Source organism: Cetorhinus maximus, chromosome 10, assembly GCF_964194155.1.
Source record: "Cetorhinus maximus chromosome 10, sCetMax3.hap1.1, whole genome shotgun sequence".
Taxonomy (NCBI): domain Eukaryota; kingdom Metazoa; phylum Chordata; class Chondrichthyes; order Lamniformes; family Cetorhinidae; genus Cetorhinus; species Cetorhinus maximus.
This window is the reverse complement of record NC_135888.1, coordinates 80,134,589-80,158,666: the sequence shown is the minus strand read 5'-3', so window position 1 is coordinate 80,158,666 and position 24,078 is coordinate 80,134,589. Positions and strand designations below refer to the sequence as shown.

Sequence of the window (24,078 nt, the reverse complement as noted above, 5' to 3'; positions counted from 1 at the left end):
ACAATGCTAGACCCCTAATTCCAAAATAACATTCAAAGGCTTTCAGCAGTAAAACAATCTGATGGTGGTGTTATCATTGCTGATCAGCGTTTTTGCTTTCCTAGCCCCTATCGTCCTTCTTATGACTGCTTGCAGCTATCTCTGGGAGCTTCAATGGAATCTAAAGCGAGACAAGAACTGGGAGCTCCCTCTCCCTCGGGGATCCATGGGGCTTCCAATTGTCGGTGAAACATTCCACTGGCTCCTGCAGGTATGCCTGCTTTCTCATTATACTAAGGAAGGATAGGGTAGAAAAATAAACTGTTTGTTGTTTGAGGTAAGTGTTTGTTTATTTTATTTTCTGTCTTTTTTCATAGTTCAGTCGATGTCCCAATTTGTGCCAGTGCTGCTGTTAGCAGTAAGGCTGGGGTGACTTGTATTCTACCTTCACTCGTCCCCTGTGAGGAAAGTCCTAAAAGGGAACAATTCACTGGGAGCTCCCTTTCCATCCAGGATCCATAAAGTCCTGCATTTGAATTCTAACATTGTTGAATCTGGAAAAACATCTGCCCCAAATGCATAATGCTTCACTCACTTGGTACTATGGTGCTGGCTCTCCCTTCCTATAAATGGACAATGTATGTGAAGTGCATTAGGAAGGTTCTGGGAGACATGATAAGGTGCCATGTAAATGCAAATCTTTCTTATAAGAATTTACATCATGACACAAGTTACGTATAGAACCGGATGCTGAGTCACAGACAAACAATACAGCGTTCAGTGGGGTCATGGATTCTTGTAAATACTGAACTATTTCTTGTTAAGTTCTGTTGCAATCTATGGAAAAATTAAGTAGAAACACACGGTAAATTATACTTTGAGAAGACATATGCTCTGAGACACGTTCTCCGGCTGCAGAAAATGAGTGAAACCTAACATTATTCTGATGTTTACAATGTCATCTTCTGAAGATGTAATGATTTAATAAAGCTTTTCTGAATATTTTCCAGTCGCTGGATAAATGTGAAAATAAGTTAAAATGTTTTGGCAGCTCCAGCTGCAACTTCAATTATATGTCAGTTGTTTAGATTTATTTATTATCCTTCCCTTTTTTCCCTCGTGCTCCCAACTATTCTTTTATCAACTCTCCCTATGCAACGAACGTTTCCTTCTACATTTGAGCTTCATATCTGAATTAATCTGTCAAAAGCGTCAGGAGTATTTCGTAGCTCCCACATAGCAGCCTTATTTTATAACTCATTTGCAAGAGTGGAGTGCCATCTTCAGATAATCACCGGGAAATTGACCTACCTTCAGACTTCTCAATCTCTCAATTTTTTCAAGATGATCACATCATCAGAGCAGACTCCTTTCCCCCCCTCGTGTTCCTAGAATGAGTGAGGAGTTGGAGAACGTGAATGAGAGAAGTGGAGGGGGTTGGGGGATGGGGGGGAGAGGGGCGGTGGTGGTGGGTGGTGGGGGGGGTGTTGGGGAAGAAATGATGCTTTGAGCACACTCATGTTAAATACCAAACCTCTGAGTATACTTTGATGCCTCTATATATTCAGATTATTTGTTAGTTTCACTTCAGACTTTACAGTTGTGTCCAGTGTGATGCAGCATCGCAAGACACCTAAACCTACAAATTGGTGTATTTGTCCAGTTTTGTTAGTTCTGTAGAGTACAGATCTGCTACGTTCACTGAATTTTTTTTGTTGAAACATTTGAGGATGGCCCTGATGGTGGTGTTATCATTGCTGATCAGCGTTTTTGCTTTCCTAGCCCCTATCGTCCTTCTTATGACTGCTTGCATCTATCTCTGGGAGCTTCGATGGAATCTAAAGCGAGACAAGAACTGGGAGCTCCCTCTCCCTCCAGGATCCATGGGGCTTCCAATTGTCGGTGAAACATTCCACTGGTTCCTGCAGGTATGCCTGCTTTCTCGTTATACTATGTAATACTTGAAGGATAGAGTAGAAAAATAAACTGTTTGTTGTTTGAGGTAAGCGTTTGTTTCTTTTATTTTATTTTCTGACTTTTTTATAGTTCAGTCCATGTCCCAATTGGTGCCAGTGTTCCTGTTAACAGTAAGGCCTGGGTGACTTGTATTCTACCTTCACTCGTCCCCTGTGAGGAAGGAAACAATTCACTGCAATCTATGAATTTATAGCTTTTACATATCTCAGTGTCAGGTATTATACGCACATAGAAAGACTTACATTTGTATAGTTCCCAAAGCACAATGAAGTATTTTTGAAGTATAGTCACTGTTATGAAAGTAGGAAACACAACAGCCAATTTATATGCAGCAAGGTCACAACAAACAGCATTGAAATAACAAGCAGATAATTTGTTTTAGTGATGTATGCTGAAGGATAAATATTGGCAGAACACCAGGGAGAATTTTCCCACTCCTCTTTGAAATAGTGCATTGGATTTTTTTCATGTCTGTCAAAAGGCATCTTGGTTTAATTTCACATCTGAAAGACAGCACCTCTGAACACAGCACTCCCTCAGTGCTGGACTGGAGTGTCAGCCAAGGTCTTAGGCTCAGGACTTGAACCCACAACCTTCTGACTCAGAGATGAGAGTGCTAACAGTGAGCCACAGCTGACATACCATTTATTTTAATCCAGTGCTGCACAGCTCAAGTTCATCTCATGTCAACTCCTGCACAAATGAAGTGCACAAGGGCAACAATACTCATTCAATGGGTGCAGCACAGCTTGAGTGTGCTTTATTAACTCCCAGAAACACATTGCGAAAGAGGTTGCAGAGCAATGTGCTTGTCGGGGTTAGACACTACTGGAAAGGACTAAGCTGCATTTATCAGGAAATTGCTAGGAAGCTGGCTGTATCGGGGTGTGCACAGAAAGAAAATCAAAGTGAGAGAAAGATGTATTTGGTCAGTTGTAATCTGGAAAAGACTGGCTAACACTTCACTTAAAATTAAAAGGCCGGGGTGGGGAGAAATGAGGGATGAACATCAAGCTACAGATATACTAGTTAATTTCACAAAGGGTAGCAAATGAGTTAATATTCTATAACAAATGCCAACACCAGAACAAAGAAGACATGCAAAACTCATAATGAGAGAAGAAACAGAACATTTTCAAAGATAGCACAATCAGTTTGTCTGGAACTTATTATGCAACATTTCAGCTTCAATAAATTCTTTATGAAAAACATATTTGAATTTCTTAAACAAAACAATGTGTTCATGTGACATTTCTCCAACAATTGTTTTAAAGGACATAACATCTGAATTAAAATAAATGGATTAAGGCCTCTGTTAAAATAGCAAACATGTGAGCATGTTAAAGATTCATACACCAAAATGCCAGACAGACACATCTAGGCTTCAGTCTTCTAGAACTGTATTGCCCGGTGAGCAAGAAGAAAGCTGCATTTTCCTGATTAAAACATACAAGGTCAGATTGTGTTATTAATGCACTGAATGTAAAGGATTGCCTGGGCACGGTGAATAAAGAAAGATGATGTAGGAGAGAAACATACACGGATAATGAAACCTGCCCGATTTTCAATCCAGTGCTGTGTCTTTTCTGTAATGAGAACATCTGGATGTTCAAGATTTACATTTTGTCACGTGTTGTTGGAGGTTCACATTATGCATAGGCATCCTAGGTAGTTTGGACATCTCTGGAGGACCTGTTCTATGAGTCTACATTGCCCTCCTTCACACTTTTTGTCATTATTCCTTCACTCTCTCCTTCTCCCTCTTTCTTACCACCTTGGCCTTTCTCTCTGTTAGAATTAGAGGGTGTCAGTGGTCAAATCTATTTGACCCCATCCTCACCAATCTACTGACATGGATGCATCTGTCCATTACAATGTTGTTAGGAGTGACCACCTCAAAGTTCTTGTGGAGATGAAATCTCATTTTCACATTGAGGACACACTGCATCATTTCATCTTGCATTATCATGTGCTAAGTGGGATAGATTCATAACAGAACTAGCAGCTCAAACTTGGCACCCATGAAGTGCTGTGGGCCATAAGCCACAGCAGAATTGTATTTGACCACATTTCTAGCCTCATGGCCTGCCATATCCATCATCCTACCATTACGATTAAGCCATGGTACCAACATTGCTTCAATGAAGACTGCAGGAGGGCATGCCAGGAGAGCACCAGGCATACATAAAATTAGGTGCCAACCTGATGAAGCTATAACAAATGACTACATGCATGCTAAACTGTTGAAGCAGCGTGCAGTTGACAGATAAAAGCAATTCCAATGGATAAGACCAGAGCTCTGGAATCCTACCACATCCAGTCATGAATTATGCAACTAATAGGAAGAGGAGGAGGCTTCACAAATATCCCCATCTTCACAAGAGTGCAAAAGACAAGACTGAAGCATTTGGAACCAACTTCATTCAGAAGTGGCAAGTGGATGATTGATCGCGGCCTCCTGCTGAGGTCCCCAGCACACAGATGCAAATTTTCAGCCAATTCAACTCACTCCACATGAAATCAAGAAAAGGCTGAAGGCACTGGATACACCAAAGATTATGGGCCCCCAACAACATTCCATCTGTAGCCCTGAAGACTTGTGGTCTAAAACTAGTCTTGCCCCTAGCCAACCTCCTCCAAGAGGAGGCGGTGGCATAGTGGCATAGTGGTATTGTGGTGTTGTCACTGGACTGGTATTCCAGAGACCCAGGGTAATGCTCTGGGGACCCAGGTTCGAATGTGGTGAAATGTTAATTCAAAAAAAAATCTAGATTTAAAAGTCTAATTATGACCATTACGATTGCCATAAAAACCCATCTGGTTCACTAATGCCCTTTAGGGAAAGGAAATCTGCCGTCCTCATCTGGTCTGGCCCACATGTGACTCCAGATCTGCAGTAATGTGGCTGACCCTTAAATGCCTTCTGAAATGACCTAGCAAGCCACTCAGTTGTATGAGACCACTGCAAAGTCAGCACTGTGGTTGTACCTACAGCAGTTCAAGAAGGCAGCTCACCACCACCTTCGCAAGGGTAATTGGGGATGGGCAATAAAGGCTGGCCTAGCCAGCGACACCCACACATTGATATGTTTCACAACTATACATAAGTGAGGTGCACCTGGAAGGCTGTCCTTCACTCAGGACTTCGAGGTTTGTTTGCCTACCTTGCTTCAGTCAGCATTCGCAGTCATCAATACCAGGCTTCACAGGCAGCATCACATCACTTTTAGAGGGGGGTCATGGGCAGGCCTCTATCTACCAGACCTGCCATAAGGTGAGGATGGCTTTTCAATGGCTGCAGGGCGAGGACTTGCTTGGGGAAGTGGGAGAAGTGGCCTCAGGCAAGAGAAAAGGCTGCAGGGTGAGGACTTGCTTGGGGAAGGGGGAGAAGTGGCCTCAGGCAAGAGAAAAGGCTGCAGGGTGAGGGCTGTACTGGGGAAAGGGGGGATATCCCAGGATGTGATGTTGAGCTGGGCAAGTGGCTTCATGATGGTGAGGGTTGGGGATGCAGTCTCCAGAGGAGATGAGGCCAGATGGAGATATGAGGTTATGTGTAAGAGTGTGAGTGTTGATGTGTGGTGAGCTGGCAGTGGAGTGAGATGCCAGTGAATGTGTGATGGCCTTGTGACTGTGTGAGTTTAGAGCGATGAGATGGCTACCTTACCGTAGCGGCACAGATGAGATCATTCAACCTCTTTCTGCATTGGATGGCCAACATATTCTGTGCAGCATTGGCACTGACCACCACTGCCACCACCTCCCAAGCTGGAGTGGTGAGACTGCTGGAATTCCTGGGCCAGAGTGGGGGTGGAGGACATCACGGCAGGCCCCCAAAAAGCATTCCAGTGATGGGCCACTGAAATTTCCTTGGCTTTCAGAGCCATGTCTTCACTGGAGCAGTCCTGGGATTCAAGCATTGAGAACTGTGTGGGGAGCTGCAATTTAGATATGGCATCCCGAGTGAGGAAATGATGAGATAACGGCATGGTGGGCAATTCAGGGCCCGCCTGCTAGCGAGACAGCCTGCTCCCTGTGGCTGCATAATTAATGAGTCTGGAAGCGGACAATGCGGCATGAAAACCCACCATTGTGGCCGAATGGTAAAATTTTATTTTTCATGCCCACTACCAGACTTAGTGCAATCCTGGGATGATTCCGTCCTGTGGTTATAAAACCAGGTCAGAGGCTGGGAACTCAATGGTGAGTAACTTTACTCCCGACTCCCCAAATCCTGTCCACCATTTACAAGGCACAAGTCAGGAGTGCAGTGAAATACTCTCCACTTGCCTGGATGAATGCAGCTCCAACAACATCAAGAAAATCAACACCATCCAGGACAAAGCAGCGCACTTGACCAGCACCCCATCCACCACCTTCAACATTCACCCCCTCTGTCCCGATGCACAGTGGTGGCATTGTGTACCATCTACAAGATGCACTGTTGCATCTCCCCAAGTTTCCATCAATAGCACCTTCCAAAGCTACTTCAATGAACAAGGGCAGCCGATGCATGGGAACATCAGCACCTACAAGTTCCCATCCACATCACACACTATCCTGACTAGGAAATATATCGCCGTTCATTCACTGTCACTGGGTCAAAATCCTGGAACTCCCTCCCTCACTGCACTGTGGGTAGTACCTACACCACATGGACTGTGACGATTCAAGGAGGCAGTTCACGTTCTCAAGGGCAATTAGGGATAGGTAATAAATGCTATCCTTGTGAGCGATGCCCACATTTCATGAACAAATGAAAAAGCGCCATTTTGGATAATACATTTGTTAAATAAAGTAGAAATTTGACAGTTAGAAAGAAGTAAAGTAATCTTCACTGCATACGCTTTTTATTATACTGTATGTAAAATTTTCCCCTACTCGTTACAGGGCTCTAATTTCCATGCCTCCAGAAGGAAACAACATGGTAATGTGTTCAAGACACACTTGGTTGGGCGGCCGGTGGTGCGCGTCACTGGTGCGGAACATTTGCATCGGCTGCTGCTTGAAGAGCACAATTTGGTTGGTGCCAACTGGCCACAGAGTGTCCAAGCCATCCTGGGGCCCACCAGCCTGGCAAACTCCATTGGGGACATCCACCAGCACAAAAGAAAGGTACTGATTCCACTAGGAAACTTCAAACCTCCAACTGTTTCTCTCAGAAAGGGCAAAGATTTTCAAGTGAAATATGCAAGCAAAGATTTTGCGTTTAAATGCCAAACGAATTGAAACAAATTTACTTCATGCTTCTGAGTCAAATAATTTATAGTCTGACTTTTGACTGTAACTACGTAAGCGTTTGCATTTCTTCCAAGCGAAATGACGTTTATCATGCAGATATGTTGTAGACTCATTCCACAACATTGTGTCCATTACAGCTGAACCAAAAATGTAATTAACCTGGGGTAGGGGCATAAGCTGTAGCATTCAGCAGTTCCCTTGCTTGAGGCTAGAAAGCTATGACTACTTCTAAGTAAGGGAAGGGTTACTCATTCATTGGTATTTATATGTCAAAAAAAGGGCACAGAAGTGTGTTGTAAATACTGTCGGTAAAATTTCAATGTAAATATTCTAAATAAAGGCTTTATGTCCCTCTTCTATTATCTGAAGGGGCTACTCTTCAATTTCTAGTTGCACCAGTCCCACATTCCTGAGCTTTGGTGACCCAGTGTGGGCGTGGAGGGGTGGGGAGGGAGGGCGTGGAGGGGGGAGAGAGGGGGGACAGTGGGAAGATTGGGAGACCTCTTCATCAGATTGTTCCTGGGCCTGGTCAAAGTGACCATTAGCAGGTCCAGGCGGGAGATGGTCAAGGGGGTTGTTCACCTCAACTGCCTGCCTCTCTTCCGTGGCTACGTCCATGCCCAGGTGTCCTGGGAGAGGAAACACATGATGTCTACTGGTGCGCTTGAGCTTTTCCTTTAACAGTGTGGGCAACAGGGTGACTGGAGTGCATCATCAGCACCGGGAATGTTATTTTATTTTGATTTGTTAAGTTTCCTTTAAAGTTTTGGGTTTTTGTTTCAGTGAGGTAGCGGTGTCCCTTTCAAATGGGTCCCCTAGTTTGTCTTAACTGGCAACCTCTAAGTTGCTTCAAAAGAGGTATAAAGTTTTTATCAACCTGCCCATCATACATTCAAATATTCACCTCATAACACCTTCAGTCAACAATATCTGAGCAAAAACATTTTCAAAGTTTTACCAGCCACCGTTAAATTCACAATGTTTTGCGCGGCATCCCAGTTCCTCCAAATGTAAATGCAGAATATGGCATGATCCTGAGCAATGAGATCATGAAATCCCAACTCTTTCTGTGGCCTATGTTAGGGCAGCAGAGGCAGTGTTACAGTCAATATTAGCACCAATCAGCCGCTGAAAGGTGTATGCATGCGGAGGTCAATGTGAGGGCAGATTCAGGCTCCATTGTGATACGACTACTTTGGGTAGACTGCAGGTACTCATTCCCCTGGCTACACAAGTGCCAGGCCATGACCATCTCCAACGAGAGAGGCTCTAACCATCTCACCTAGACATTCAATAACGTTACTCTTACTAAATGTCAAAACATCAACATCTTGGTGGTCAACTTTATCCAGAAAATTAACTGCTGTCACTTCTTGAACCAAACCCCAGAAAGACTGACTAAAGAAAAGAAGGAGGGGGAATTGTTCTGTGATTTTCAACATTTTGTGTTGTAATTGTACTTCTACCCCTTGGCTTAAGGATTTTCCCAGTAACCTGTTGTCTTGTATATGTATACCTGAAAGTCAGAAGAAAATAGAGAGAGGATAACATTTAAAGTATATTGATCCAAGGTGCCTATAAAATATTTAGAATATTTTGTTTTCCCTGACTTGAATTTGACCCTTTAATTTTCTGATTGTCCATTTTGATTTTCCCAAACTCTGTCACATTTAATTATATTGTGTAGTTTTTAAATGTTTAGCTTTCTAAAGCTAGTTGCTTTTTATGTAAAAGTGGAATACTGCAAATGCTGGAGGCAACATCTGTGGAGAAAGAGGGTTGACTAAAGGTGATTAACCTGAAATGTTAACTCTGTTTCTTGATCCATAACTGCTTTTTAAACCTTCCAATCAATATATAACATGTACGGATGAAAGCAGGAATAGAACTCTGCAGCTGGCGCCAAAGAGGTTTGCCTGTAGAAGCAAGACTATACATTGTATTACAATGATCTCCTCATGGAGAATAAGGTGCTTTTTTGTGCTGTTAATAAGCCTTTTAGGGGTTGCACTAACAGATATTAGAGAGTCATCTTATGGTTATCCATAGGGTTCGTGTACATGAATCCATTATAAAAATATATTTTGCAGTGTTTGAGAATGGTGCATTCACGATGAAAGTTGTGGATTCATTTCTTTCATCTCATGTCAAGCAGCTGATGTTCATAGGAATCTTTATTCATTTGGGGGGAAAATGCAGACAATGGATAAATAAATACAAATGTGAAAATGTCTAATTCTATGAAATTTATTATTTAAAATCTGATCTATAAGGCACACCTTCCCATCTCCTTGTATTTTATTTACTGGTGCAACATATAGGATTTATACAATATTGGTGACTGTCGAATATGCAGCAACTTATGTATTGGATTTTACTGTAATTGCTAGACTCCAGTCTGCTGAAAGTTCCTCAATCTAAACCCTGTCCCTTCAACATCATTTCTGTTCCTCAACAGGTCTATGCAAAGGTTTTCAGCCATTCTGCTTTAGAGAGTTACATGCCACGAATCAAGCAGGTGGTGGCAGAGACAGTGAGGGACTGGTGTGCCAGGGAACGCCCTGTCACAGTGTACCCAGAGACTAAGCAGCTCATGTTCCGAATAGCTGTGGCGGTTCTGCTGGGATCCTTGCCAGACGAGGAGGAGGTGATCAACTTGTTCACTATCTTTGAGCAACTTACCAAAAACATTTTCTCGCTGCCCCTGGACGTCCCAGGCAGTGGCTACAGAAAGGTACGCTTAATTCTTGCCATCCAACATATTCTCCCACAAATTGAGCAATGTTGCTGAAGGGCCTCTTAAATACTGATGCAGCTTCACAGGGTTCTCACTGTAATGGCAACTGTAAAATAGCTCTGTGCCAGGGTAAAATTTTGAGCAGAGCTTCAGGGGTATGTCGTTCTCCAGTTATCCAATGAGCCTTCCCCTCTTTCTCCTTGCAGGGAATTGTTTGGCACCTTCTCTGATGGTACGACTGAGAGCTGGAAGTCACCTTATGTGTTCCCCACTTCCTATTGTAGCCTGTTGGAATGATAACTCACAATCCCTCTTGTACATGTCAATTATCAATTGGCAAATGCCAATTTTCTGAGGCCAATTAGAGAGTTCCAAGCTCTGACGGACTGGGAAATTCAAGTTTCCTTAAAGTGTGGCAGTAACACATTGTGTAAATGCTCAAGCACTTACTTTATCACTGCAACATCAACTTTGTATTATAAAATTAAACATGTAAAACCCAATCTCTAACTCCAGCTTCAGTTCTACTACCGTCCATAATAACAGCACTCATTCCAGTTCTGGAATCTTGCACATCCCAAGTTTTCATCACTTCAAAATCACTTAACATAATGTACCTTGTTCTATCTATTGTACAGCCTTTTTCTTTAAGAAAAATGTTTAAAGTACTTCCTTCCTTGGTTTCTACTGTCTCCAGGTCCCACTGTTCATTTTGGAGGTGAGACGCACATCGCAAAAATTAGCTCTGGAGCAATGGCTCTCAAATTGTGGCCCCTGGATCACTGGTGGTCACAAAAGACCTCCAGGTAGTCCATGGGCTGGTCCAAAATGCAAGTTTCTGGCGTGCAATGCCATAACTGAGGCCATACGAGAGAACAAGCCAGAACCCCTACCCCACCATTCTCGTGACGTCATACAACCATCATAAGTGCAGGTCACAACAATGAAGTTTTATAAAGCAAGATTTATATTACTGTTGATTTTCTTTGAGTAAGGTAAGTATTAGTTTCTCAGAAAAAGATTATCACAATGATCTTAAAACAAATATATGTTTAAAATGGATAAGTCACTGGGTCCTGATGATTTGCATCGCAGGTTGCTGAAAAAAATGAGTGGAGGTAAGGGAAGATTTTGCCATAATCTTCCAACCTTCCATGGATACAGGGGAGATGCCAACAGATTGTAGAGTGAGAAATATGACACTCTTATACAAGGAAGGATGTGACGACCAGGAGTGTAGTGCCAAATTTTGAGGTGGAGGAGCTCTAAGAAAATGCATTGGCCATATCATATCTAAATCTACTATTGCATTGTTTTCCTATGTATTAATCATTTGAGCCCCCAAACATCAGTAAAACTATGCTTTTTAAGTGAAAAATACTTTGAACTTTGTGTTATTTTGAATCATGTGATTTCATTGTACAACAGTTTAATTATTTAATTCGAGTCGATTAAAAACATGAATTACAGAAAACTTTATTTACTCCTGTCTGGGGAATGGTATATAAAGGGACACTGCTTTTCTTGATTTATATTAATAACCTAGACTTGGGTGTATGGGACATAATTTCAAAATTTGAAGATGATGCAAGTCTTAGGAGTATTATGAACCGTGAAGAGGATAGTGATAGACTTCAAGAGGACATGGCCAGGCACGTGGCAGATGAAATTCAATATAGAGAAGTGTGAATCTTTTCACAAAGTCCCACATAAGAGGTTAGTGTGCACAATTAAAGCACATGGGTTTGGGGGAAATCTATTGGCATGGATTGAGAATTGGTTAGCAGACAGGAAACAGAGAGTAGGAATAAATGGATCCTATTTGGAGTGGCAGACGGTGACTAGTGGGGTACTGCAGGGATCAGTGCTTGGGCCCCAGCCCAAGCTCCCTTATCTTTTCCCCTCCCCCAATCACCCATTTCCTTTCCCCCATCAAAGTTGACCATCCCCCTCAGCATTAGCTTCCACCTCCCCTCTGTGACCTACCAGCCACAACCCTTTTCCTTCGGGGATGTCTAGGCAAATGTGCACACTCACTTCCTTCCCAAAAATCCCACCCCCATCCACGTTCACCTCCTCCTTCTTCCCACCCCCAGGGTCCGTGTCTACCTCTGAGTCCCCAACAATGACCCTCATCGTCCCTTCTAATGCCACCTTCGAACTCTCACCCTCCCACCCTACCGCCTCACTCTGCCCTCGGTCATTCTCACCATTCCCTCATACCATGCCCACTTTCAGTTCACTCCCCAGTAGGTAGACATCTATCAGACCCCTCCTTTGCATGTTCAGCTGCACATCCCCTGCCTCCAGACCCCTTACCACCTCCAGACCCCTTCCCCCCTCGCACCCCTTCCCCCCCCGGAACCCCTTCCCCATCTTAGTCCTCCCACCCCCCCGGACTCCTCCCTGCTTAGCCCTTTCCCCCTCCTGACTCCTTCCTCTAGCCTCACTTCTTCCTCCAGCCTTACTCTTTCCCCATTCCTGACTCCCTCAGGCACACTTACTTCTTCCTCCAACTTTACTCCTTCCCCCTCCCTGACTCCTTCCTCCCCCTCAACTCCCTCCCCTGTCCGCACTTCTTCATCCCCTGGACTCCCTCCCCTCTCCGCACTCCTTCCGTTACACCTTCCACCCCGTTACACCTTCCACTCTCCCTTACACCTACCTCCCCAGTTGCCACCTTCTCCCCCATTACCCTCTCCTCCTCCCGTACTCCTTCCCCCCGCTCGCAAACTCTCTCCTGAAACCTTCATTCCCTCCCCCCCCACCAACCTCATCCTCCACAACACCTCTTCCTGTCCCAGCCAATCCTAGACATTCCTCCCCAATCCCCTCAACTGCCATCCGTTGTGAGCATCAACGGTGACTTCCCACCTTCCATGAGCTGCTTCGCAGTGGAGCCATGCCCATGAGGATCCACCCAGCATGCCATGCACGTTCCTCCAGGATCCCATTGCTGTTTAGCTCCAGCATTTTCTGCTCCTCAAATGTCCGCAGTATGAGCAATGCCCTGGTTGTAAGTCCTGAATTCTGCACGTCACAGTTGTCAAGATGTGTTCTACACCGACATGTTTTCCAGCCGACGTGGTCAGACGATCCAGCGGGAGGTGGGATGATGAGTCTGGCAGGCTGGCCTTATAACGATATGCTGATGTGTTAGAATGAGGTTCCCGACGTCCGATGGTGGAGAACACAGCCCACCATCGGCAGACTGAGCGGGTGATCACAAACTGGTTTCACGCCATCATGAAACTGATCGCGCCATATTGTCCGTCCACACCAGCATACACACCTGGCGCCAGCGGGCACGGAAAATCTCAGCATATGTTTCTATGGCCTGAACTTTGCGCTTGTCTGGCGTGCGTGATCGAGCACAGAAGTGGATGGGAAACCGTCCCCCAACCCCAGTCAGCCTCTGATCGCGATTTCATGCTGGCTGACCAATTAACAGCCAGCCAACGTGAAACATGGCCAGAGAAAGGCTCAGCACTGCCAGTGGGGATGGGAAGAGGGTGGGCAATGATGTCACCACGGGTGAGCACTTCCAGTGAGCTCCCTGAAGGCAGACCGCTACCTCAGGGAGCTGCAGACCTCCAAATAATAAAAGAAAGCACAAAAAAGCTGCAAAAAGATATCCATGCAGCACAATCAAGCACCTGGTAACATATATCATGAAAATGCTGTCCCCAAATATTTCTTTTTATTTTAAATCCTAACGGAGATTTCATCCCGCCCTTGAATGAGGTTTCATCAAAAATGTAAAGCCCACCCAGCCGATTGGCCCATCTGCCTGACCGGAATGTTGGATGGGCCACGAAAAATCGCTGACAATTTGGCCGTTAATGAGCTTAATTGTTGGCGGACGCTCTTCCGACTTTTGCACGCGCCTGCCGAACGCAATATCGCGCGAGTGCACAATGACATTGGGACGCTCGCCCGACGTCATCTCGCACAATTTAACGTCCATTCGGGTTGGGTGCGCACCCACCCGCAAGACATAAAATTCTGGCCTATGTTTCTATGTTTAAGTGATACATTTTTGTTAGCAGAATGAGGAAAGGTGACATAAAATAAAGGGTACAGTTCTGAAGGAAAAGAAGGAGCAGAGGGGCCTGGGTGTATACGTGCATAAATCATTGAAGGTGGCAGGGCAGGTTGAGAAAGCAGTTCATAAATTATACTGAACCCTGGGCTTTATAAATAGGGGCACAGGGTACAAAAACAAGTAAGTTATGAACCTTCATAAAACACTGGCTCAGCCTCAACAGGAAGGATATGAAGGTTTTTGAAAGGGTGCGGGCAAGATTTACGAGAATGGTTCCGAGGATGAGAAGCTTCCATTATGTGGATGGATTGGCAAAGCTGGGACTGTTCTCCTTGGAGAAGAGAAGGTTGAGAAGAGGTTTGTTGGACGTGTTCAAAATCATGAGGTGTTTGGCGAGCGTAAATGGAGAGAAACTGTTCCCATCGGCAGAAGGTCGAGGACCTGAAGGTGATTAACAAAAGAACCAGAGGCGACATGAGAAAAATTCTTAATGCAACAAATGGTTTGAATCTGGAATGCACTGCCTGAGCATGTGATGGAGACATATTTGATTAGGGTTTTTAGAAGGAAACTGGATAATTATCTGAAGAGAAAAGATTTTACAGGACTACAGGGAAAAGATGGAGGAGTGGGCCTAGCTGAGTTGCTGTTGCAGAGAACTGACACAGAGACAATGTGCCAAATGGCCTCCTTCTGTGCTGTAACCATTCTATGATTCTGGTATAGACACATTCAAGGAACTTGATCAACACAAGTGGAAGAAAGAAGCTGAAGGTTACCCTGATAGTGTAATCAAGAAGGGTGGAAGGAGGCTTGTGTGGAACGTAAACACCAACATAGATGGGGTGAGCCAAATGTTTCTGTGCTGTAAATTCCATGTAAGACTCCCGCAGGGAATACATACACTATACTGCATTTCATATCCTCAGGCCATCACAGCCAAGGAATTAATGTTCAATAGCCGAATGCAGCAGGGTGTTTGGGGATATTGATGCTGTTTTAGATCCAGGGAACCTTGAGCTTCAACAACTGTGAAACGCCTGTTTATGAGAAAGCTCTGCACAGGGAGTTGTAAGGTCTGTATTTTTTTACAGTCAGGAGGGTTACTGCTGTTGCTGCACATTGACTCAGAGACATTCAGCAGAAGCAATGTGAGGCCCTGGACTCTGAGCCAGCCTTCATTCCGCCACCTCTTAACCTCCCAGGCTCTGGATTCACAGCCACACTGCGAGCTCCTGACATTCCGGTCAACCCTCAACATCCAGCCTGAACTCAAACTCCAGGGGTAGGATTTTCAGCTCAGCATGCCCAAGCGTGAAATAGCGCACGATGACGTCAGGCGAGTGTCCCAATGTCGTCACGCACTTGCACGATATCTTGGTCAGTGGGCATGCACGAGAGGTGGCAAGGTGGGGAAGGTAGCACAGAACCAAAGCAATGAGAAATTTAAGCATGACATACACAGTAAAGCTAACACAGTGTAGGTGACACGGTATATGTGCAAAATTTCGGCGGTGGACCCTGTTGGGCTCTGGGAGCCATTGTTTTAGAGACTGGTCCATTATCTTTCCAAGTGCAGGGGGGAGATATAATCACCTGTAAGCACGTAGATCATATTAATGCCAGGGAGAAATTCAACAATTAACTGATCAACCTGTGATTAACGTTGAACCGTCGACTTCTGAGGTGTGTGATCAACCTAGAACAGACATTCCAGCTGTTTCAGAAGAGTTGCCAAATCATGAACTGCCCAGTTCCGAGGATGTGTCTCGCAGTGCAGCTCCAGATCCTGTCAATCCTGTTCAGGAACCTCCAGTGGTAGAGCTACACCGCTCTAGCCGTGTACGAAGAGAACCTCAAAGAATGATTCACAATCACCTGAAATTGTATATATATGTTTGTTGGATGTTCAAATGTGTTTTGTAAAGAGTAATTGTAAAAAAAACTAAAGGGGGAGGAAATGTAACTGCATGTATTGTCCCTCTCTCCTGTCAATCGCAGGTCATGTGATGTACTGCAAGGGTTTCAACCAGTGAGCTTTTAGCGTGGGCAGTCCAGGGGGTGGCGGCTTTTGGAGGAGAGATCAGGTCTAGGTGTAAGCACTCCGAGATGTCTCCATAATAAAGTTTTGCATTTTATTCACGAAACCTGTCTGCTCCATCTCATCACAGTGGTGTTGGATTTTGACAAGGAGGTCAGATGAGTTGTTTGGCCTGTGCTGACTGTCCGTGCGAGCCTAGCAAAGAGGGTCAGAGTGAAGGTGTAAAAATTATGAGTGGAGACATGGAGAAAGTGAGAAATTTCAAACGTAAGGTTGGATGGGCAGCGAAAAATTCAAATTAATTAATTGATTAATGTGCTTAATAGCCCTCTTAATTGTCAGCGGGTGCACTGCCTACTCACGTGCACACCCACCAACCGAAATATCGCATGAATGTGCGATGGCATCGGGATACTTGCCCAACGTCATCGCACACTATTTCACGTTCCGGCATGTCAGGCACGCGCCTGCATACCGAGCTAAAAATCCTGCCCATAAAATTCTCTGGTGCCACATAGAATTGAAACTAATAATGAAAATCACGTTATTTTTACGCTGCATGGGAACACCTTCCACCTGCAAGTCCCCCTCCAAGTTGCTCACCAACTTGAAGTGCAAATATATCCTCGTTCCTTCACAGTCGCTGGGTCAAAATCCCGGAACTCCCTTCCTAACAGCACTGTGGGTGTAGCTATAATGACATGGACTGCAGCAGTTCAAGAAGGCAGCTCACCACCACCTTCTCAAGGACAATTAGGGATGGACAATAAATGCTGCCAGCAATGCCCACATCCTGTGGATGAATGAATACATTTTTAAAATGATAATTCTAGAAAGCAAAGCCTCTGTTTGATATACTGGGTACCAGTCAATGACTGGTGGCAGTCAATGACTAAGAACATAACAGACTACCCAGCTGGAGAACAGAGCTCCAGAGGGCTGTGGAGCCTCAGGCATTGAGTATGTTCAAGACTGAGATTGATAGATTCCTACATATTAAAAGCACCAAGGGATTTTTAAAAATCATTCATAGGATGTGGGCATCACTGGCTAGACCAGCATTTACTGCCCATTCCTAATTGTCCTCATTCAGAGGGCATTTTAAGTGTCAACCACATTGCTGTGGATCTGGAGTCACATGTAGGCCACACCAGATTTCCTTCCCTAAAGGGGATTAGTGAACCAGATGGGTTTTTACAACAAACAGCAGTGGTTTAATAGACATCATCAGACTTATAATTCAAATTGCACCATCTGCTGTGGTGGGATTTGAACCCAGGCCCCCAGAGCATTGGCCCTGGGTCCCTGGTCCAGTGACAATACCACTAGGTCACAATGGGGACAGTGCAGGAAAATGATGTTGAAGTGGAAGATCAACCATTGAATGGGGAAGTATGCTCTAGAGTTGAATGGCCTACTCCTGCTCCTATTTCTTATGTTCTTTGAAAACAGAAAGAACGGGAAGTAAAAATGTGAAAATTCACAAAGTGTTCTCTTCCTCCAGGGTATACGAGCTCGGGACAGGCTGCATGAGTACTTTGAAAAGACCATTCAGGATATGCTTCAGTCTAGTCCTGAATATTCAACTGCCCTTGGCATCCTAATAAAGAGCAGCAAAGATCGCGGGACGATGATGACCATGCAGGAATTGAAGGTAGCAATTAATGAACTTACAGACCAAAGCGGAGCTGGCTTTTTTCAGGGGTAGTGGAGGAGATTTTCACCCCATCAAGTTCAGCTTTCCAGCAGTAGGAAATAAACCTTTTGCACCCAGTGTCAGAGTTAAGAAGGCCCGAGTTAAGCCTGACACAGGGATTACACATAGGATAAATGTATCTTCCCTTCTACCTTCAAACAAACTCCCACCCAACTCCTGCTATCCCTTTCAGCCATATGTGATTTTCATAAAAATAAGTGAAACTCAAACCAACGACAGTTCAGATTTGACTCAGTTTAATTTATCTGTGAAAGTGAGGGGTATTTGAATGGCGTGTTGAATCAGCCCTCTGCTCGGGTTTGCTTCCAATAAAGTGAACGGGATGGATGCAGGTCTCACTCAGACAAATGCCTTAACTGCAGCAGTCTAGTGACATCTATTGGCATAAAATCAGTGATGTGAGCATTCGAAAACAAAATCTCTGATGCATTCCTGCTAAAATAAATGGCAGCTGTAACTATTAAAAAACAGAAGTGCTCCCATTGATACGCCACAATTTCATAGGGGTCAGCTGCCCTCTTAGTACTGAAAAACCTGATCCCTTCATTGCAGGAGGCCATGGTGGAGCTGATGTTTGCTGCTTATGCCACCACTGCCAGTGCCTGCACTTCTCTCATCCTGCAGCTGACGAAGAACCCGGCTGTCCTTGATAAGTTGAGGGTGGAAATCCAGACCAATGGATTCTGGCCTGAAAGCACCACAAAGGAGAACTTGCTGCATCTAAGCGATATCACCCATCTGCGGTACCTGGACGGTGTAATAAAGGAGGTGCTGAGGCTGCTGCCGCCTGTATCTGGAGTATATCGGATGGCGCTCCAGACCTTCGAGCTGGGCGTAAGTTAGTTTATCTTAAATTTAATTCTATTTCCTATTTAACTACCAGACGACATCGGTTTGGGAAACGCACTGATATTCATCTGAAGACTCTCCTGTGAAGTGCCTTGGTTCATTTTACTATGTTAAAGGCGCTGCACAAATGCAAGTTGTTGTTGGTCGGCACGGATGATTGAAGCAGGAATTCAAGTACAACTCTATTTAATGAGCATTTCAAAAAGTTGGAATGGTAATTCTGTACCAATTCCCTCGTTTCTCGGCAGAGAGGGTATGAAAGAAACACTGCCACAGTCTGCCCATGTTCTAGCCAGTGCCAGAGAACAGGGCCAGGTTAATTGATCCTTTGAGCTTCTTGCTTTTCGTTCACTCACCATCCGCCAGTAGCCTGAGGAAAGACATTAATTCTGTATGAAGAGCTGTACCAGTGGACCAAAATGCTACCATCCCATTAACTCACTTGGTACCTCCATAATCCTTCTTCATTATTTTTCATCAATGTGTCACAATCTTGTAAAGTATGTCCAGTTCACACGAGAGTCACTAAAGTAAGCTGAATGCATTGGTCAGAATTCACTATTCCTTGGTTTAGCACCCAGTTTCCATTGCTTACTGGGAGTTGTAGCTAATTCAAATTCTGAATTTGCTGGTGAAGAGGAAAAGTACAGAATCATACTGGGGCTGAGAAAGTTAAATTACGAGAAAAAGTTATATAAACTTAGCTTGTGTTCACCTTGAGTATAAAGTATCAAGGTGTTTAAAATGTTAAAAGGTTTTGATAGAGTAGATAAAAATAAACTACATTGTCTGATGAGGGAAGCAAGAGCAAGAGCCCCCTCCAAAGCTCCCCAGCATCAGAGTTGCCAGTTTTCAGCCAATTCGATTCACTCCACATCATATCAGGAAACGGCTGAAGGCACTGGTAATACTGCAAAGGCTATAGGCCCTGTCAATATTCCAGCAATATGACTGAAGACTTGTGCTCCAGAACTTGCCATGCCCCTAGCTAAGCTATTCCAGTACAGCAACAACACTGGCATATACCCGGCAATGTGGAAAATTGCCCAGGTATGTCCTGCACACAAAAAACAGGACAAATCCAACCTGGCCAATTAGCGCCCCATCAGTCTATTCTCAATCATCAGTAATGGAAGGGGTGATAAACAGTGCATTCAAGAGGGTTCTGCCAGGGCCAGTCTGCTCCTGACCTCATTATAGCCTTGGTTCAAACATGGACAAAAGAGCTGAACTCCCGTGGTGAGGTGAGAGTGATTGCCCTTCACATCAAGGCATCATTTGACCGAGTGTGGCATCAAGGAGCCCTAGCAAAACTGGAGTCAATGGAAATCAGGGGAAGACCCTCTGCTGGTTGGAGTCATACCTATCACAAAGGCAGATGGTTGTGGTTGTTGGAGGTCTGTCATCTCAGCTCCAGGACATAATGCAGGAGTTCCCCAGGGTAGTGTCCTCGGCCAAACCATCTTCAGCTACTTCATCAATGACCTTCCTTCCATCATAAGGTCAGAAATGGGGATGTTCGCTGATGGTTGTACAATGTTCAACAACATTCTCAACTCCTCAGATACTGAAGCAGTCCATGTCCAAATGCAGCAAGACCTGAACAATATCCAAGCTTGGGCTGACACATGGCAAGTAACATTTGCATCACACAAGTGCCAGACAATGACCATCTCCAACCAGAGAGAATCTAACTATCACCCCTTGTTGTTCAATGGCATTACCATCACTGAATCCCCCACTATCAACATCCTGGGAGTTACCATTGACCAGAAACTAAACTGGACTAGCCATATAAATACTGTGGCTACAAGAGCAGGTCAGAGGCTAAGAATCCTGTGGCGAGTCACTCATCTCCTGACTCCAAAGCCTGTCCACCATCTACATGGCACAAGCCAGGAGTGTGATGGAATACTCCCCACTTGCCTGGATGAGTGCAGCTCCCACAACACTCAAGAAGCTGGACACCATCCAGGACAAAGCAGCCTCTTTGATTGGCACCCCATCCACAAACATTCACTCCCCCCACCACTGATGCACAGCGGCAGCAGTGTGTACCATCTACAAAAGGCATGACAGGAACTCACCAAGGCTCCTTAGACAGCACATTCCATCTAGAAGGACAAGGGCAGCAGATAGATGGAAACACCAATAGCTGGAAGTCCCCCTCCAAGTCACTCATCATCCTGACTTGGAAATGTATCACCGTTCCTTCACTGTCGCTGGGTCAAAATCCTGGAACTCCCTCCCTAACAGCACCATGGGTGTACCTAAACCACTTGGGCTGCAGTTGTTCAAGAATGCAACTCACCACCCACTTCTCAAAGGCAATTAGAGATGGGCAATAAATGCTGGCATAGCCAGCGACGCCCACATCCCATAAATTAATTTTTAAAAAGGGAAACATAATGTTAAAATTAAAGTTAGGCTATTTAATAGAGAAATCAGAAAACTCTTTTTCACACAAAAGTTACTTACCTGTAAGTTTCTGTACAAAAGGCTCTGGGCGCTAGAACAATTGGTGCTTTCTAGACTGATTTTTGTTAGGAAAGGGTATCGAGGAATTTGCAGATAAATTAAGTAAAAGTACAGATCAGCCATGATCTAAGTGAATGGTAGAGCAACTCAAAGTGTTGGATAATCTATTGCTGTTCCTATGGCTCTATGTTCCTAGGAAGAAAGTTTTGTTTTTAACCGGCATATATCCAGCTAGCCTGTATATGATGTGTGTGTGAGTGCATGTATGTGTCTGTGTGTGTGTGTGTGTGTTTGTGTCTGTGTGTCCGTGTGTGTGTGTGTATGTGTGTGCACGCATCTGTGTGTCTGTGTTTGTGTGTATGTGCACATCTGTTTTTTTTATGTGTGTGTGCATCTGTTTGTGCGTGTGTATGTGTCTGGGTTTGTGTGTGTATGTTTCTGTGTGAGTGTGTTTATGTGTGTGTGTGTGTTTCTGTGTGTCTGTGCCCGTTATACCATCACACAACACCTGGAGAAATTGACCTTTTTATTCCACAGTTAGGCCCATATGTTTTTTGGCTGCAGTCACCTCTGGTTTCTACTATTGAATGTAGAATCATGTGATGTCAATTTTAAATTGCATGATTTTACTACAAAAAGGATTCTATGAACAAAATGGACAAAGATGTGTTTATGTGTGAGAGAAAGAAATGGTCAAATATATAATCATGCCAATATTTTATTTCTGACAGGGCTTTCAGATCCCCAAAGGATGGAGTGTGATGTACAGCATCCGAGACACACATGACACTGCCCCTATATTTCAACATCCCGAAGTATTTGATCCCGACAGATTTACCAATGATCAAATGAAGGAAAAGAACGCACGTTTTCAGTACCTTCCATTTGGAGGAGGTGTTAGACGCTGCATTGGCAAAGAGCTCGCCAAACTCATCCTCAAAATTCTTGCTATTGAGTTGGCCAGAATCAGTCATTGGGAACTAGCGACCAAAACTTTCCCAAAGATGTTGCTGGTGCCAGTTGTTCACCCAGCTGATGGACTAAAAGTGCAGTTTTCAGCTCAGCTTTGCAGCAAGAGTAGAGTTGCTGAGGTTAGTTTGGAATAGATAAACTCACAATCAAAACTGAGAAATATTTATCTTAAGTTGCGGTTGATCATTTATAATCCAATAATATGATAATTAATACACTGTTATTTTAATGGCTCAACTTTCTATCAACATTTTTCAATTCCAGTAGGATTCAGAGATGTAGAATTGGTTGATTCAGAGCACATTTTTGATGATGTGCTGCTCATATAAAATTACTGCCATGGATCACACTTCATCGTCATGGAATTTATATGAGAAAGACATGAAACACTTGTTTTTGTGGGGGAGAAAAGCTTTTACTTTGGACCCAGTGTCAGCATTGAGCACTTCCAGGTCAGAAGCAGCCCAAGTTAAATGCAGAGTACACTTTCTCAAGACTGTGTGTTAACACATTCAGAAGGGTACTTTATTGTACAGAGTGATTTTTGGATTTTAGACATTATCCAGTCTCATAAATTGAAAATGTTAATTTAGTGCCGAATTACAAACGGTATCATGCTGTAGATCCTGAGCCCCACACTAAGAACTAGGTTAAGATATTCCAAATTGATTCCAGGTCAGACCCTGGAAACCAATCGAGAAAAACGATGTTTATCTCATTAGGCTAGATTAGATCCACCATCCTACCTAACCAATTCTTTCATCCTTTTACACGAGCTGTTTAATGCCCTCACTAACAGCAATGTTGCCTATGTCTCAATCAGTGGAGTTAGTCAAGAAGAATTAAAAATTATTAAAACCTTGCTTCAACTCACATCCCAGAGTTGAACATTGTACTATGGTGATTGTGCCTGTCTCCTTTTCTTACACGTGTGAATATCAGAAATTTTTCATGCTAGGAAGTTACAGAACTGTTCTTGAACATTTCATTTGGCACTGTAGAGCAGAGTAATTTAATAAGTGTTCAGTTATATAGGATTATTGATGTTTGATTATGCTCAGTACCCAGGTTGCCTGTGGCAGACAGATGTTACCTGTTGGTCTGTCTTTGAATAGATTGTCTACTTTTATCTATTTGTGATGCTAATTTATTTGTATAACCTTAAGAAGATTAAACCTTTTGTATGTACAAGATTCTTGTCTCATTACTTGGTTAGCGGGTCTTTAACCATATAAAATTGAAATAAAAACTAGACAACAATGAAAGATAAAATAAGGAAAATGTATTTCTCCAATCTAGCTCACTTCCCCCCCAGGTCCACATTACTAAAATCTGTATGAATTATCTTCATCTCTGCCTGAGTTGGGGTCATACTTGTTCATCCTGTTTATCGACATTGGAGCAAAAACTCAAAGGTCTTCCTCATCCACTAAGTGTAGTAACACAGCAGAATGCAAAAAAATGAACATCTTGTAAGGGACATTGGTAAAGTTCATTCAACAAGTCTAAATGAAAAATTATCCTGATAATGCAAATCTTTCTTTTCCATACAGCAAAGAGACATGTTTACAAATGAATCGATAGAAAAGCACTGGCACTATCATATTTCCTAATTTATGCAGTAGTCAAGTAAAGCTTGACAGTATGTATATCATACACTCTGTATGTACAGTGCCCAGTGTATCCTCATATAGCCTCTGCACAACTAATACCCCCATATTCCTTCTATGCTCTTCATATATTCTTGTGTGCCCTCCATACACCTCGCATGCAATCCATACACCTTTGTGCCCTCATAAACCTTGCGCACACACCTTGGATCCCCAAAACCTTCATGTGCTTCATACACCCAGTACTTACTCACATTGCCCCCATGTACCCTCGTATTCCATCATGCACCTCATCTACTCAGACACCCTCATTCAGCCAGTACACCCACTATACATCCTCTTTATACCCTGTAAACCCTTGCACACTTACCATAGACTCTGTAGTTCCCCATGCATCTTCCATGCTCCATGTAGTCACTCATACAGCCCCCAGGC

At 43.9% G+C, this 24,078-nt stretch overlaps 1 protein-coding gene across 1 annotated transcript; it reads left to right on the top strand.

The window, feature by feature from the left end:
• Positions 1–1,709: 1,709 nt before the first annotated feature.
• Positions 1,710–22,785, top strand: LOC144686098 (cytochrome P450 26B1-like). The gene is made up of 6 exons (XM_078551248.1): positions 1,710–1,907; positions 6,844–7,068; positions 9,653–9,928; positions 17,522–17,671; positions 18,287–18,568; positions 21,793–22,785. Exons 1-6 carry the CDS (start codon positions 1,710–1,712, stop codon positions 22,165–22,167), a joined length of 1,506 nt encoding a protein of 501 aa, XP_078407374.1. The 3' UTR covers positions 22,168–22,785.
• The last annotated feature ends 1,293 nt before the right edge of the window (positions 22,786–24,078 follow it).